Source organism: Schistocerca nitens, chromosome 11, assembly GCF_023898315.1.
Source record: "Schistocerca nitens isolate TAMUIC-IGC-003100 chromosome 11, iqSchNite1.1, whole genome shotgun sequence".
In the NCBI taxonomy this organism is placed as follows: domain Eukaryota; kingdom Metazoa; phylum Arthropoda; class Insecta; order Orthoptera; family Acrididae; genus Schistocerca; species Schistocerca nitens.
Window position 1 is genome coordinate 148013415 of NC_064624.1, and position 18447 is coordinate 148031861.

General features: G+C 44.3%; 1 protein-coding gene across 2 annotated transcripts in view; it reads right to left on the minus strand.

Annotated features, from left to right (window-relative positions):
- The window catches only part of LOC126213142 (neprilysin-2-like), a 319779-nt gene that overhangs the window by 34214 nt on the left and 267118 nt on the right, over positions 1 to 18447 (minus strand). For both annotated transcript variants that reach the window (XM_049940760.1, XM_049940759.1), the window contains 2 exons: positions 15499 to 15630; positions 7300 to 7481 (listed from right to left, as the gene is read on the minus strand). In XM_049940760.1, coding sequence (XP_049796717.1) covers positions 7300 to 7481; positions 15499 to 15630 — 314 coding nt within the window. The remainder of the gene's footprint in view (positions 1 to 7299; positions 7482 to 15498; positions 15631 to 18447) is intronic.

Consider the following 18447-nt stretch of genomic DNA (forward strand, 5'->3'; position numbering starts at 1 on the left):
TTATGCTGTGTAGCAGACTTTAAAGCCGTGCGGATCAGCATAACGAAAAGGCGAGGGGTCTCGCTCGTTTTGTCCACGACTGTACCATACACATATTATACGCTTCGTACTGTCACACTGAATCGATTTTCTCCTGCCGACAGGCAGCCCAAATGAAGATCTCTCCAAAACAGGCTGCTGTAGTGCTCTCCCAGGCAATTCGTATCAGCAACTTCAATTAATTGCAGCCACATACTGAAGTTTGTTGCATCATAAATGATACCCACGTAGAGTGTATGTAATGGGAGATAAAAACCCCATGCACCGATAAATGTCCATTTTCAGTACATCTCGTAGTTTTCGTCAGTTGTTTTCTGAAACCTCGGAAGCACTTACGAGTAACCCTGTATTGTACATCTCCTTGGCGCAAACCACTGTGAAGTTCACGGCAGAGGATACACCACAACTGTACCACGGATCAGGGTTTCTTCCCATTCCGTTCACATAAGGAGTGTGGGATGAGTGACTGTTTAAACGCCTCTCAGCTCACTGTAACTAGCCTAATCTTGTGTTCAGTGTCCACACAAGAGCAATTTGAGGGGGGTTAGTGCATGTTCCTAGGTTCATCACCCACAGATGGTTCTTTACTTATTGCTATTGTGGCTAATTGACATTTTTTGTCACAGGATACTATGTTGTGTTTTTTTTATTTTGTGAAGTGTACAATTCTACATTTCTGAACGTTTAAAGCAAGTAGCCAGGCTTTTCAGCCTGCTGGAATCTTGTCAAAATAGAAACGAATATATATTCCAAATTAAAAGGTCCTTGTAGCCACCTTTCATTAGTCTGGTAGCCCACTTTCACTAGCAGTTCTCTTTCTTTTCCTTGTTTCTCTTTTTTTTATAACTGATTTAATGACCGTCGTTGTGTGTCACGTTGCCAGACGGTGGTGTAGTCTACTGCAGAAAGTCTGCGATAGTCGTACAGATTCAGCAGCAGTTCTACAGAACAGCCAACTCTTGTAGTGCTCAAGTAGGCAAAGAGGTTTGCGCTACTTGTGAGAAATCCATCTGCGTTAGGCTGGTGGCGGAAATGGCATCTTTGGGTTTTCTGTGCCACACGGAGCGTGGAAGAGGCTGGAGGAGAAAAAGGGAGGCAGTCTGCCGCCGGTACGGGAAGCGTCCACAGCTGTGCTCCAGTTGGAGAAGGGTGAGTTAGACTGACCGCGTGGCGCGTCGTTACTTGGCGAAGGGAGAGCTGTTAGCTTTTGGTCTCGCTTTCCAACTCTGAAAGATTGCTTTGCCTTGTCACAGCAAGGAATGCAAACCGTTGGCAGATTTTTCTTTTACTAAATTACTATAGCAGATTTGGATCCGCCGGAAGAGCGCCACACTAAGGTGTCGCATCTATAAGACGTGAGCCCTCGCTCCTGTATGAATGTTTGCCTGTATACGCTTTTGTCGGCCAAAGTGGCCAAGCGGTTCTACGCGCTACAGTCTGGAACCGCGCGACCGCTACGGTCGCAGGTTCGAATCCTGCTTCGGGCATGGATGTGTGTGATGTCCTTAGGTTAGTTAGGTTTAAGTAGTTCTAAGGTCTAGGGGACTGATGACCTCAGAAGTTAAGTCCCATAGTGCTCAGAGCCATTTGAACAAATTTTTTTGTATGCACTTTTATTTTTCTAAATATTAATACGTAGCTTTGCCTTCTCGCAAATTTTCCTTGCTTGATGTATCTTTCGTCCGTGGTTGAACATCAGAGTTTGTTCTGTTGCCGTCATCACTAACTGTTCGATCTGATGTGTGTTTTAAAGAATTTTAACTGTTCATGATTGCGTGATGTGATATTGTTGCAATTTGGCCACGATACATAGAAATTGCGTCTCCACAAACCACGTGGGCATGCGGGTGTCCTGCGAAACGTGTACCGCTTCACGAGCCATTGCTATCAGTTAACAGGCAACCGCAGTTGTATGAATGATTCACACCAATGATTTTAGGTGTAGATTATAACGGTGAATGTATCGCTGCTTTTCTTTAATTTTTTAGGAATTAATGTTATCAGGAATTGTGTACGTGCCTCACATCCATGTCTGAGGAATAAATGATTTTTCCGCAATTTTCTCTTGCATTCCGAGGTTACGGTTTTGCACCTAAGCCAATCACCTCGTAGCTTTCCCGTTAGCACATCCAACGGCTTTCCTTATGAACAGGTCCAGTGATTAGTTTCCTCTTTTACTTTAAAACAAATAGTTTAGATCAAGTCTTATTGCCGGCCGTGGTGGCCAAGCGGTTCTAGGCGCTTCAGTCCAGAAACGCGCGACCGCTACGGTCGCAGGTCCGAATCCTGCCTCGGGCATGGATGTGTGTGATGTCCTTAGGTTAGTTAGGTTTAAGTAGTTCTAAGGTCTAGGGGACTGATGACCTCAGATGTTAACTCCCATAGTGCTCAGAGCCATTTGAACCATTTTTAAGTCTTATTTTCAGGTGTGTTGCTGGGAGCTGATCTTATGCACAGTGTTCATGCACTTTCTGTTGTATTTTAAATGTTTGATTCTCGTGAACAGTGCACGGGCAGTACTATTAATTACATCGCATCCCCTATGAGCAACATCACACCGTACGCATTTTTATGAGTTTTTTGTCTGTGATTAAATTAATTCATTTTCTGACTCGACCAAATCTTTGATTAGTTGTATGGATAGATAGAGTCGGTGGCGAACGTAATCTTCTCACGTTAATTTCACCATCAATAATCATTTCCATTTGAATCTGGTTCATTTAAATATTCGGACACCGATCCGAGTGCTACGGTTTGTTGACTCAAAGGCGCCGCATGCCACTTACACAGAACGCAACAAGTACACGGGTGTCTGACGCGGTTCATTCACAGGTGCCGCACGACGACTGTCAGCAGCGACCGTTTGCCTACGCTTTAGTTTAATAGTAAGAAGTAACCAAGTGAGTTACACGGAGTCGGTGCCGACCCAATAATAACGCAATAGCACGTAGATACACGTTGCTTACACAGTTTCCGGTCCAAATGGTTCAAATGGCTCTGAGCACAATGGGACTCAACATCTGAGGTCATCAGTCTCCTAGAACTTAGAACTACTTAAACCTAACCAACCTAAGGACATCACACACATCCACGCCCGAGGCAGCATTCGAACCTGCGACCGTAGCAGTCCGGTGGTTCCAGACTGAAGCGCCTAAAACCGCTCGAGTTTCCGGTTACACTGCATTATAGATGGTGTCACAGTCTACGAAATTTTGAGTTTACTATTAATAATGTTTGATTACATCAACAAAAGCAAAACGAGGATAATGGAATGTAGTCGAATTAAGTCGGGTGATGTTGAGGGTATTAGATTAGGAAATGAGACACTTAAAGTATTAGATGAGTTTTGCTATTTGGGGAGCAAAATAACTGATGATGGTCGAACTAGAGAGGATATAAAATGTAGACTGGCAATGGCAAGGAAAGCGTTTCTGAAGAAGAGAAATTTGTTAACATCGAGTATTGATTTAAGTGTTAGGAAGTCGTTTCTGAAAGTATTTGTATGGAGTGTAGCCATGTATGGAAGTGAAACATGGACGATAAATAGTTTAGACAAGAAGAGAATAGAAGCTTTCGAAATATGGTGCTACAGAAGAATGCTGAAGATTAGATGGGTAGATCACATAACTAATGCGGAGGTGTTGAATAGGATTGGGGAGAAGAGAAGTTTGTGGCACAACTTGACTAGAAGAAGGGATCGGTTGGTAGGACATGTTCTGAGGCATCAAGGGATCACCAATTTAGTATTGGAGGGCAGCGTGGAGGGTAAAAATCGTAGAGGGAGACCAAGAGATGAATACACCAAGCAGATTCAGAAGGATGTGGCAGTAGGTACTGGGAGATGAAGAAGCTTGCACAGGATAGAGTAGCACGGAGAGCTGCATGAAACCAGTCTCAGGGCTGAAGACCACAACAACAACAACAATGTTTGATTTGTTATTAACACACGACTAGTGAGGATCGCAATACAGCGGTCTAAGGCGCTACAATCGAGGACTGTGCGGCTGGTCCCGGTGGAGGTCCGAGTCCTCCCTCGGGCATGGGTGTGTGTGTTTGTCCTTAGGATAATTTGGGTTAAGTAGTGTGTAAGCTTAAGGACTGATGACCTTAGCATTTAAGTCCCATAAGATTTCACACACATTTGAACATTTTTTGATCGCAATACACCTGCCCTGTGGGATGCCTCGGGTTATTTCCACTGCATTGTAGATGTGTGAAATTTTGAGGTTACAGTCAGTAGTGTCTGCCAAGTTATAAACACACGGCACGAACAGCGAGGTTCGCGGCACACCTCCCCTGGGGAATACCCCGAGTTACTCCTACACCTGTCCACGACTCTCCACCCGCGACCACGTGTTTGCAGGAGCCAGAAACTTCAAGCGTTTACAGAGCCTCCACATCTCCCGTCCACAGAGTGCCAGTGCTGGCTCACTGACGTGGACACAGAGTGCAAAAAATGGCTCTGAGCACTATGGGACTTAACTTCAGAGTCTGTCAGTAGTGGTTTTATCTTGTAGTGAAGTCGAAGTAGATACTCCGTGCGAATTGGTATGGGTGGAGGTTATACTTAACAGCCGAACTAACTTAATAATTGGCTCCTTCTACTGACCCCCAGACTCCGATGATATAGTTGCTGAACAGTTCAGAGAAAATTTGAGTCTCGTAACAAATAAATACCCCACTCATACGGTTATAGTTGGTGGGGACTTCTTCATCCTTCCCTCGATATGTTGGCAAAAATACTTGTTCAAAACCGGTGGTAGGCAGAAAACATCTTCCGAGATTGTCCTAAATGCTTTCTCCGAAAATTATTTCGAGCAGTTAGTCCACGAACCCACGCAAATTGTAAATGGTTGCGAAAACACACTTGATCTCTTAGCCACAAACAATCCAGAGCTGATAGAGAGCATCATGACTGATACAGGGATTAGTGATCACAAGGTCGTTGTAGCTAGGCTCAATACCGTTTCTTCCAAATCCACCAGAAACAAACGCAAAATAATTTTATTTAAAAAAGCGGATAAAGTGTCACTAGAAGCCTTCCTAAGAGACAATCTCCATTCCTTCCGAACTATGCAAATGTAGACGAGATGTGGCTCAAATTCAAAGGTATAGTAGCAACAGCAATTGAGAGATTCATAGCTCATAAATTGGTAAGAGATGGAACTGATCCCCCATGGTACACAAAACAGGTCAGAACGCTGTTGCAGAAGCAACGAAAAAAGCATGCGAAGTTCAGCAGAACGCGAAATCCCGAAGATTGACTAAAATTTACAGACGCGCGAAATTTGGCAAGGACTTCAATGCGAGATGCCATTAATAGGTTCCACAACGAAACATTGTCTCGAAATTTAGTAGAAAATCCGAAGAAATTCTGGTCGTATGTAAAGTACACAAGCGGCAAGACGCAGTCAATACCTTCGCTGCGCAGTGCCGATGGTACTGTTACCGACGACTGTGCCGCTAAAGCTGAGTTATTGAACGCAGTTTTCCGAAATTCCTTCACCAGGGATGACGAATGGATTATTCCAGAATTTGAAACACGAACAGCTGCTAGCATGAATTTCTTAAAAGTAGATACCTTAGGGGTTGCGAAGCAACTCCAGTCGCTTGATACGGGCAAGTCTTCAGGTCCAGATTGTATACCGATTAGGTTCCTTTAAGATTACGCTGATACAATAGCTCCCTACTTCGCAAACATATACAACCGCTCGCTCACCGATAGATCTGTACCTGCAGATTGGAAAATTGCGCAGGTCGCACCAGTGTTTAAGAAGGGTAGTAGGAGTAATCCATCGAACTACAGACCTATATCATTGACGTCGGTTTGCAGTAGGGTTTTGGAGCATACACTGTATTCAAACATTATGAATCACCTCGAAGGGAACGATCTATTGATACGTAATCAGCATGGTTTCAGAAAACATCGTTCTTGTGCAACGCAGCTAGCTCTTTATTTGCACGAAGTAATGGCCGCTATCGACAGGGGATCTCAAGTTGATTCCGTATTTCTAGATTTCTGGAAAGCTTTTGACACCGTTCCTCACAAGCGAATTCTAGTGAAGCTGCGGGCCTAGGGGTATCGTCTCAGTTGTGCGACTGGATTCGTGATTTCCTGTCAGGAAGGTCGCAGTCCGTAGTAATATACGGCAAATCATCGAGTAAAAGTGATATCAGGTGTTCCCCAGGGAAGCGTCCTGGGACCTCTGCTGTTCCTGATCTATATAAATGACCTCGGTGACAATCTGAGCAGTTCTCTTAGGTTGTTCGCAGATGATGCTGTAATTTACTGGTTAGTAAGTTCATCCGAAGACCAGTATCAGTTGCAAAGCGATTTAGAAAAGATTGCTGTATGGTGTGGCAGGTGGCAGTTGACGCTAAATAACGAAAAGTGTGAGGTGATCCACATGAGTTCCAAAAGAAATCCGTTGGAATTCGATTACTCGATAAATAGTGCAATTCTCAAGGCTGTCAATTCAGCTAAGTACCTGGGTGTAAAAATTACGCAGTTGGAAAGACCACATAGATAATATTGTGGGGAAGGCGAGCCAAAGGTTGCGTTTCATTGGCAGGAGACTTAGAAGATGCAACAAGTCCACTAAAGAGACAGCTTACACTACACTCATTCGTCCTCTGTTAGAATATTGCTGCGCGGTGTGGGATCCTTACCAGGTGGGATTGACGGAGGACATCAAAAGGGTGCAAAAAAGGGCAGCTCGTTTTATATTATCATGTAATAGGGGAGAGAGTGTGGCAGATATGATACGCGAGCTGGGATGGAAGTCATTAAAGCAAAGACGTTTTTCGTCGCGGCGAGATCTATTTACGAAATTTCAGTCACCAACTTTCTCTTCCGAATGCGAAAATATTTTGTTGAGCCCAACGTACATAGGTAGGAATGATCATCAAAATAAAATAAGAGAAATCAGAGCTCGAACAGAAAGGTTTAGGTGTTCGTTTTTCCCGCGCGCTGTTCGGGAGTGGAATGGTAGGGAGATAGTATGATTGTGGTTCGACGAACCCTCTGCCAAGCACTTAAATGTGAATTGCAGAGTAACCATGTAGATGCAGATGTAGATGAGGTCATCAGTGCCCTAGAACTTAGAACTACTTTAACCTAATTAACTTAAGGACATGACACACATGCATGCCCGAGGCAGGATTCGAACGTGCGACCGTAGCGGTTGCGCGGTGCCAGACTGTAGCGCCTAGAACCGCCCGGCCACAGAGTGCACACACAGAGAGAGCGCCGCTACTGACTTGAAGCACCAGGTCTGCGCGGCGGACACCCAGAACATCTGCCGCGGGGAGAGGCCGGCCAGCGCGGGCAGCCGCGGCTCTGATTGGCCGGCGCGGCGCTGCAGGGCGAGGTAGGCGCGGTACGCCTCCTTGACGCCGCCGTTGTCCGCCGTGTTCTCCCCCTGCGTGTTGATCCCGTTCAGCTGCAACACGGCACGCCGCCGTCAGCCACACTCGTATCCCCCTGCCGGTTACCCATACACTTGACTGTACGAACAGCGTCAAGTAAAGGATCATATGCGTTATATGCTTTCAGTCTACATACAGGGTGTTTCAAAAATGACCGGTATATTTGAAACGGCAATAAAAACTAAACGAGCAGCGATAGAAATACACCGTTTGTTGCAATATGCTTGGGACAACAGTACATTTTCAGGCGGACAAACTTTCGAAATTACAGTAGTTACAATTTTCAACAACAGATGGCGCTGCAAGTGATGTGAAAGATATAGAAGACAACGCAGTCTGTGGATCCGCCATTCTGTACGTCGTCTTTCTGCTGTAAGCGTGTGCTGTTCACAATGTGCAAGTGTGCTGTAGACAACATGGTTTATTCCTTAGAACAGAGGATTTTTCTGGTGTTGGAATTCCACCGCCTAGAACACAGTGTTGTTGCAACAAGACGAAGTTTTCAAAAAAATGGTTCAAATGGCTCTGAGCACTATGGGACTCAACTGCTGAGGTCATTAGTCCCCTAGAACTTAGAACTAGTTAAACCTAACTAACCTAAGGACATCACAAACATCCATGCCCGAGGCAGGATTCGAACCTGCGACCGTAGCGGTCTTGCGGTTCCAGACTGCAGCGCCGAGAACCGCACGGACACTTCGGCCGGCACGAAGTTTTCAACGGAGGTTTAATGTAACCAAAGGACCGAAAAGCGATACTGTGGTGTCACTGCCAGACACCACACTTGCTAGCTGGTAGCTTAAATCGGCCGCGGCCCATTAGTACATGTCGGACCCGCGTGTCGCCACTGTCAGGATCGCAGACCTAGCGCCACCACAAGGCAGGTCTCGAGAGACGTACGAGAACTCGCCCCATTTGTACGACGACGTTGCTAGCGACTATACGGACGAAGCCTTTGCTCTCATTTGCCGAGAGACAGTAGAATAGCCTTCAGCTAAGTTCATGTCTACGACCTAGCAAGGCGCCATTAGCCATAGGTAGCTTGTATCTAAAGAGTCGCACTTGTATCGCCACAATCTCCAGATGTCTCATCAAGAACGATGTATACAAAGGAAGGATTAAAAGTTAAGTAGTGCAGAAGATATGTACTTTTCTTTATAGCATTCATTAAGTCTCCTGTTTCAGATCTCCCTCCATCCTTCGTGAGTTAGCGCGTGCATCTTGGCCGCCTCTTTCAATTAGTGTGCGTAGTGTTGGCAAGTCTGCCGACACAACAGATACAATAAAGGATCTGTTTGAAAAATTTCAACGGACTGGGAACGTGACGGATGAACGTGCTGGAAAGGTAGGGCGACCGCGTACGGCAACCACAGAGGGCAACACGCAGCTAGTGCAGCAGGTGATCCGACAGCGGCCTCGGGTTTCCGTTCGCCGTCTTGCAGCTGCGGTCCAAATGACGCCAACGTCCACGTATCATCTCATGCGCCAGAGTTTACACCTCTATCCGTACAAAATTCAAACGCGGCAACCCCTCAGCGCCGCTACCATTGCTGCACGAGAGACATTCGCTAACGATATAGTGCATAGGATTGATGACGGCGATATGCATGTGGGCAGCATTTGGTTTACTGACAAAGCTTATTTTTACCTGGACGGCTTCGTCAATAAACAGAACTGGCGCATATGGGGAACCGAAAAGCCCCATGTTGCAGTCCCATCGTCCCTGCATCCTCAAAAAGTACTGGTCTGGGCCGCCATTTCTTCCAAAGGAATCATTGGCCCATTTTTCAGATCAGAAACGATTACTGCATCACGCTATCTGGACATTCTTCGTGAATTTGTGGCGGTACAAACTACCTTAGACGACACTGCGAACACCTCGTGGTTTATGCAAGATGGTGCCCGGCCACATCGCACGGCCGACGTCTTTAATTTCCTGAATGAATATTTCGATGATCGTGTGATTGCTTTGGGCTATCCGAAACATACAGGAGGCGGCGTGGATTGGCCTCCCTATTCGCCAGACATGAACCCCTGTGACTTCTTTCTGTGGGGACACTTGAAAGACCAGGTGTACCGCCAGAATCCAGAAACAATTGAACAGCTGAATCAGTACATCTCATCTGCATGTGAAGCCATTCCGCCAGACACGTTGTCAAAGGTTTCGGGTAATTTCATTCAGAGACTACGCCATATTATTGCTATGCATGGTGGATATGTGGAAGATATCGTACTATAGAGTTTCCCAGACCGCAGCGCCATCTGTTGTTGACAATTGTAACTACTGTAATTTCGAAAGTTTGTCTGCCTGAAAATGTACTGTTGTCCCAAGCATATTGCAACAAACGGTGTATTTCTATCGCTGCTCATTTAGTTTTCATTGCCGTTTCAAATATACCGGTCATTTTTGAAACACCCTGTACATGCTGACTGGTGCTCTGTTGAATGCTCCAGTATCACAGGATGTATTGTAGCCATGACACGTGAAACTTCTGAAGTAAAATGCCTCAGATGAGGTGCACCTTCACCAGAATGGACATCAGTCAAATGGAGGCATTGAAATGTTTCTAATCTGATGAATTTCACAAGTATGGTGATTAATCAAATGGTGCATTTGAATGCAGCAGGAGAGATACATCTTCACTGAAAACGTGATTAGTCAAATGGTGCAGACAAATATCTCAGATGATATCCGCCATCACTGAAATGATTCATCAAATGGAACAGTCAATGAGACACAAAGAGGTGCATCCTCATGTGAAGACATCTTATTTTGCGATATATATATATATATATATATATATATATATATATATATATATATATATATATATATATATATATTGTTTTTTTCCGTCTGTTCATATATCTTTGATGTTGTAACGCATTTTTCTTTTGTCCTGCAATATAGAGATAAAAGTTGTTCTCTAGATGTAATATGTAACTGGAAATTATTTCCTTTTTGTAAGTAGATAAATAGGTTTAGAGTTTATTGATTGTGGAAAGCTTTAATTTTTCTTTGTTTATCGTTTACAGCAATAAGTTGGGTAGAAAATAGTTGTTTAAAGATATATGTACTTTGATGTTGTATAAACTGTGGGCGAGAGTATTGAGAGAGAGAGAGAGCAATATCGATAGTCGATCCAACAAAGGCGTTTGTGTTGTTGGGTAGCTAGAGAGAAGGACACATCTTTTACTGTGGGAGTTGTGACTTTTACGAACTGGTGAAGATTGAGTTTAGTGGCAAGCGATGTACGTTTTGAATGACTGTTTTATACCAGGTCGTGATATGATAATAGTGAGTGTAGAAACTGGGCGAAGTAAATACTGAGACTGTGCCGTGAGATGAAGTAACTATGACAATGCAACCGAGAATTCACGGTATTGTAGCTTTGTGTCTGTGAATTGAACTGCACTTGTATTTTGTCTGTGTTTTCGTACACTCAAGTACTGTGAACTTACGTATTTATTCGCGTTTCGATGAACTGTCGGACGCCTATAATCAGTAACAGTCGTTATGAACTTATGCGAACTGTCTATTGTGTGTGAGTACATTCCCGCCCACGACGGTTTTTCGCGATCGCGACACTCATAATACGAATTGACTTTCTATAGAATTCGCCATCGGCAAGTTTTATAAACTGTGTGTGGCATAAGTGAACTTAAATTGTGTGTGCCAGAAACATTAATACTGTCCACATACGGACATCTGTAACAACAATTACATCGACCAACCTGTGGTCTGCAAAACGCCATTGTAATCAGATTTGCAGCTTAATCAATACCACCGCCCGCCCGATTACGAGAAAAATTCATCAGCTGCAATCACACGACCGTGGGAGCAGATCTCAGCGTTTCACCAGGACCAGCCAGCTGCCGTCGATATCGCGACCATCGTCACAACACACAAGATAAGATTTAAAAGCAGCGCTCTCCTCTCAAAGACTCAAAATTATTGCAAACAATTTTAATTTCCTTTTGGCTGACATACATGTAACATTTGTCTTCTTTAGAATAAAAGTGTTCCCCACGAAGTGGTGTGTTCTGTGCAGATATTGTTGACTTTCATTAGCAGTAGCTATTTCCCTTTTAATTATTTCCATTTTATTTTTTTACATTTTAAATCCGCTGCCGCTGCATGTGTATTTTTTTCATAACTTTTGGAGGCTATTTGTCTAAATTCGTGTGCCGTAGCATTTACCTGAAGTATTGTAATGCTTTGCTACTTGGACAAGGGCGCCGCATTAATTTCTTAAACGTCGACCAATGACAGTGAAGCTCGCTTGCTATTGGTGCTAACATTCTATAGTGGGTAATTCAAAGGTGGGTAGCTGTCAAACCACACGGGTTGTGATTACTTTGAATGGGAGTCGTGTAAAATTGTGGGTTCATCACTCAACTTTGGTATTCTTTTGTTTATTGATGTTAGAAAAAATTTTTTTGTCAATGTCCTTAAATCTTATTTAATATCGTTATTCTATGCTAAACTGGGATAAATGCACTGTCAGATATTGTGTTGGGAAGTAAAATTTGGAGAAACGTCTATTTAGATACGGCTTGATTTGGACAGCATTAGTTAACACGGTACTTCTCGGGTATTTTGGCGATACTTAGTGGCAGGGTAGAACCGCAGTCGTCACACTCACCACATGGATGCTGATAAAATGAGATCTACCAATGAGCAGACGAGATGCATTTGCATCAGGAAAGTTAATGATGTGTGGTGGATGAGATGCCGTTTGCTCTAAATGACGGTTGTTCAAATGCGGTTGTCAGATGTGCCAGTGACATTCATGTTCAGTGCAGTGATTTATTAAATGTGCTAGTCAAACGTGGCAAATAAGATGTGCCAGCACCTCAATACTAATTACCAAATGGGTCACTTAAATATGCCAAATAAGTTACACACTCATGTTGATTAGTCAAATTTAACAGTTGAGGTGGAATATGCCTTCGCTAAAATGATTACCAAAATGAGAAAGTCATTTGCATCTGATAAAAGCTTCCCCACTCCAATGGGGCCAGTGACAAGTGGCGTATAAGGTGCATCTTCGTTGGGCCGATAGTCAGGTGTGAGAGATGGGATGCATCTACATCTGTATGGAGATCACTAAATGAGCACAGTTAAATGTGTCAGATGAGGTGTATCTTCATCATACTGCTGACTGTTTAAATGGGGAAGTTGATTGTATCACTTCATTGAAATGATAAGTCAAATACAGGAGATGCATCACCATGAGAGTGATGACTAGCCAAATGGGGAAGTCGTCTTTCTCAGATTAGCTGTACATTAATCAGAATAGTGATTAGTCAAATGTGCTTGAATCTTCATCGAAATGGTGATTAGTGAAACAGAGGAAGCTAACACTTTTACGTAATACATCAAAAAAAGTTTTGCCTCACCCCAGTTCCCAGAACTCCTGAAGATAGACATTGACTGTGGATATTATATCACAAACACAGTCTTTTTGACTGTTCAGAGATGTCACTAAACCCGCCCAAAGATGTAAACAACCATGCATGACCAGCGCCTATTAGACAGAGGGGGTCCGACAGCCGATCAGCCGACCAGGAAGGAGGTACACGGTTTGTGTTGTCTCCAGTTCAACCACGCCTAGACGGTCAATACCACTGTTCGATCGCATCCGCATTGCTAGTTTGTGCCATGCTTTCAACAAGGGAAATGTCCAGATGTCTCAGAGTGAATCAAAGCGATGTTAGAAATGGAGGAAGTACAGAGAGACAGGAGCAGTGGATGACATGCCTCGCTCAGGCCGCCCAAGGGCTACTACAGCAGTGGATGACCGCTGTCGACAGATTATGAATCGGAGGTATCCTGACAGCAACGCCACCATGCTGAATAACGCTTTTCGTGGAGCCACAGGATGTCGTGTTATGACTCAAACTGTGTGCAACAGCCTGCATGGTGCGCAACTTCACTCCTGACGTCCATGGCGAGGCACATCTTTGCATCCACAACACCTTGCAGTGCGGTACAGATGGGCCCCACAATATGCCGAATGGACCACTTGGGGCTGGCATCATGTTCTCTTCGCCGATGAGTGTATCATATGCCTTCAACCAGACAACCGTCAGAGACGTGTTTGGAAGCTACCCGATCAGGCTGAATGCCTTACAAGGGAACCTCCCCATCGCACCCCCCTCAGATTTAGTTATAAGTTGGCACAGTGGATAGGTCTTGAAAAACTGAACACAGATCAATCGAGAAAACAGGAAGAAGTTGTGTGGAACTATGAAAAAAATAAGCACAATATACAAACTGAGTAGTCCATGTGCAAGATAGGCAACATCATGGCGAGTGTGAACACAGGAGCGCCGTGGTCCCGTGGTTAGCGTGAGCAGCTGAGGAACGAGAGGTCCTTGGTTCAAGTCTTCCCTCGAGTGAAACGTTTAACTTCTTATTTTCAGACAATTATCAAAGTTCAGGCACTCACACATAATCAAATTCGCTCTCCAATATTCCAGGACATGTTCAGATTTCCTTGGACATATGCAGGATTTGATGCTCTACACACGGAAAAATTTCAAAACGTTAAAAATATATGTTATGGCAGAGCAGAGGGAAAACTGTGCGACTGTGAAACTGTTGCATTCATTTGTTGCAGTTTATGTGACAAACTCTTATCTTTTCATCACTTTTTGGGAGTGATTATCACATTCACAAGAAAACCTAAATCGGGCAAGGTAGAAGATTCTTTTTACCCATTCGCCAAGTGTGCAAGGTAGGTGGGTCGACAACATATTGCTGTCATGTGACGCACATGCCGTCATCATTGTCGTATAGAATATATCAGACGTGTTTTCCTGTGGAGGAATCGGTTGACCTATGACCTTGCGATCAAATGATTTCCGTTCCCATTGGAGAGGCACGTCCTTTCGTCTACTTATCGCACGGTTTTGCGGTGCGGTCGCAAAACACGGACGCTAAACTTATTACAGTGAACAGAGACGTCAATGAACGAACGGACAGATCATAACTTAAAAAAAAAGTTTTTTCACTCGAGGGAAGACTTGAACCAAGGAACTGTCGTTCCGCAGCTGCTCACGCTAACCACGGGACTACGACGCTCCTATGTTCACATTAGCCATGATGTTGCTTATCTTGCGCATGGACTACTCAGTTTGTATATTTTGCTTATTTTTTTCATAGTTCCACACAACTTCTTCCTGTTTTCTCGATTGATCTGTGTTCAGTTTTTCAAGGCCTATCCACTGTCCCAACTTATAACTAAATCTGAGGGGGGTGCGATGGGGGGGTTCCCTTGTTAGATGCACAGTCAAGCTAGTGCAGCAAGGTGGAGGTTCCCTGCTGTTTTGGGATGGCATTATGAGGTGCCTTCATACGCTGCTGGTGGCCATGGAAGGCGCCATAACAGCTGTACGATAAGTGAATGGTCTATAGTGTAACTGTAGGAGCAGCATATTGCCGAGGCATTCGTCTTCATAGACGACAATTCGCGGCCCCATAGTGCACATCTTGTGAATGACTTCCTTCAGGCTAACGGCATCGCTCGACTACAGTGGCCAGCGTGTTCTCCAGACATGAACCCTATCGAACATGCTGGAATAGGTTAAAAAGGGCAATTTATGGACGACATGACCTACCAACCACTGTGAGGGATCTACCCCAAATCGCCGTTGAATCTGGACAGTGCATTGATGAAATTGTGGATAGTATGCCACGACTAATACAGGCATGCATCAATGCAAGAGGACGTGCTGCTGGGTATTAGAGGTGCCGGTGTGTACCGCAATCTGGACCACCACCATCCAAGGTCTCGCTGTATGGCAGTACAACATGCAATGTGTGGTTTTCATGAGCAATAAAAAGGGCGGAAATGATGTTTATGTTGATCTGTATTCCAATTTTCTGTACATGTTCCAGAACTCTCGGAACCGAGGAGATGCGAAACGTTTTTTGATGTGTGTAGATTTTTTTAAAAAAAATTAGGACAAAGAGTAGTACTTTTAGAGAAGGAGCCACGAGGACAAAGAAGCAGCTATACTCACGTGCAAGCCAGTCTGCTCATCGGTGTAGTTCCCGTACTGCGAGATGATGCACTCTGCCTTCTCCAGGAACCTGTCGTGGGTCATAGGGTCCCACCAGTCCACCAGGTTGCCGTCCTTGTCAAACTGACGACCCTGAAGAGTGTTAAAAAAAAAGCTGTGTAACAATTGCATATGACATAAATTTTTCTCTAGATTTTTAACCATCTCTTTTCTAAAGGTGTCAGGGGTAAAATACAGGGAGCGAAAGGCTATTTACAATTTGTACAGAAACCAGATGGCAGTTATAAGAGTCGAGGGACATGAAAGGGAAGCAGTGGTTGGGAAGGGAGTAAGACAGGGTTGTAGCCTCTCCCCGATGTTATTCAATCTGTATATTGAGCAAGCAGTAAAGGAAACAAAAGAAAAATTCGGAGTAGGTATTAAAATCCATGGAGAAGAAATAAAAACTTTGAGGTTCGCCGATGACATTGTAATTCTGTCAGAGACAGCAAAGGACTTGGAAGAGCAGTTGAACGGAATGGATGGTGTCTTGAAGGGAGGATATAAGATGAACATCAACAAAAGCAAAACGAGGATAATGGAATGTAGTCGAATTAAGTCGGGTGATGTTGAGGGTATTAGATTAGGAAATGAGACACTTAAAGTAGTAAAGGAGTTTTGCTATTTGGGGAGCACAATAACTGATGATGGTCGAAGTAGAGAGGATATAAAATGTAGACTGGCAATGGCAAGGAAAGCGTTTCTGAAGAAGAGAAATTTGTTAACATCGAGTATAGATTTAAGTGTCAGGAAGTCGTTTCTGAAAGTATTTGTATGGAGTGTAGCCATGTATGGAAGTAAAACATGGACGATAAATAGTTTGGACAAGAAGAGAATAGAAGCTTTCGAAATGTGGTGCTACAGAAGAATGCTGAAGATTAGATGGGTAGATCACATAACTAATGAGGAGGTACTGAATGGGATTGGGGAGAAGAGGAGTTTGTGGCACAACTTGACCAGAAGAAGGGATCGGTCGGTAGGACATGGTCTGAGGCATCAAGGGATCACCAATTTAGTATTCGAGGGCAGCGTGGAGGGTAAAAATCGTAGGGGGAGACCAAGAGATGAATACACTAAGCAGATTCAGAAGGATGTAGGTTGCAGTAGGTACTGGGAGATGAAGAAGCTTGCACAGAATAGAGTAGCATGGAGAGCTGCATCAAACCAGTCTCAGGACTGAAGACCACAGCAGCAGCAGCACATGGTGGGCTTCCATATGAGTTTGAATCTTTCTGGTTTTACCTTTGTGGCCTCCCTTTTACGTATACATAGGATGCCTATTCTAGGAACGTATGGTTGCGGAATTTTAAAAGTAAAGCACACTTAAGTGGATAAAGCAACTCCTCAAGTATATGCCACTGGAGTTGGATGACGATCTCCATTGCTCTCCTGCTTCTTAATCGGACCTAAGCAAAATTCTCTGCTCTTCTTTGAATATTCCCCATTTCCTCTATTTCTCCTGTCTGGTATGGTCCCAGAATGACAAGCACCAATCATACGTTGATTGTCTTAGCCACCTTTGTGGATGGGGTACATCTTCCAATGTATCTCAGTGTCACCCCCGTGGTCTAGGAATAGCATCTTTAATCAGTAAGCAAAATGTGCTGGGTCCTGGGTTCGATCTCTGAATAAACATTGAATTGAAATCATCAGCAATGGCAGGAGAAAGGTTCTGGCATAAGCACTCACGCTCGTTCTGCCATATACTTTGTCAGAGAGGGTGGAAGAGCGAACAGAGTTTCAGGGCAATCTATTGTCCTTGGGGTTGTAAACTGCCCCTAAAAGATGGAAGAATCAGCGGTGATCGACGGTATAAAGATGCAGGAGACAATGGAAAGCACTGCATTAAAGATAATTTATGAGTATCTACAGAACATGTAGCCTGTAATTGAAAAGTGTAGGGCAGACTGGCAGATTAAACCTATGTGCCGGAATTGGACTCGAACTTGGGACCTTTTCAATGGCAGGAGAAGATTTATGGCATAGAAGTCTCGCAGAAGTGCTTCTGTGAAGTATGGAAGGTAGGAGACGAGGCACTGGCAGAAGTAAAGCTGTGAGGACCGGTCGTTAGTCGTGCTTCGGTTCGGTAGCTCAGTGGTAGAGCACTTGCCCGCGAATGGCAAAGGTCCCCAGTTCGAGTCTCGGTCCGGCACACAGTTTTAATCTGCCAGGAAGTTTCAGTAGAACACTTGCCCGCGAAAGGCAAAGGTCCCGAGTTCGAGGACCAATACAGCACACAGTTTTAATATGACAGGAAGTTTCTTATCAGCACACACTCCGCTGCAGAGTGGAAATCTCATTCCAGTGTCAGGATAGTTTCTGCTTTGGCTAAAGAGATCGGAACAGTTTCCCATTCGGATCTAAGGGAAGCAGCTGTCCAAGGGGAGCTAGCCATGAAAAAATATTGACTAACCAACGAAATGATAACATTTTATGTGTCGGAGCATGGAATATCAGGCAATTTCAGACAATGAGTTTCGACTTGCCAGGCACGTCATCATCAGGTTTATGACCCGAGTGATACCAAGTACCACTCGTGCACGTATAGGATGAGGCACCAATATTCGTATCTGCTTCTGTAGATAACCGAACTCCATGTGCAGGTGTGAGGAGCACACAGGCTCACGAATTTCGGGTGTTGGTGCCTTGTCTTACGCATGCACAAGTGATGCTTGGTGTCATTCAAGCGACAGGCCTGAAGATGACGTGATCGGAACGTCGCGTCTGGTTGCCTAATCAAACATTATCACAATAGCGGCTCTTGGTAGAATATTATTACACTTCATCGACCACCTGTTCTTTCACGCTCCTGGCCCTAAGATGTAGTCACATTTACTAATCTACACTCCTGGAAATTGAAATAAGAACACCGTGAATTCATTGTCCCAGGAAGGGGAAACTTTATTGACA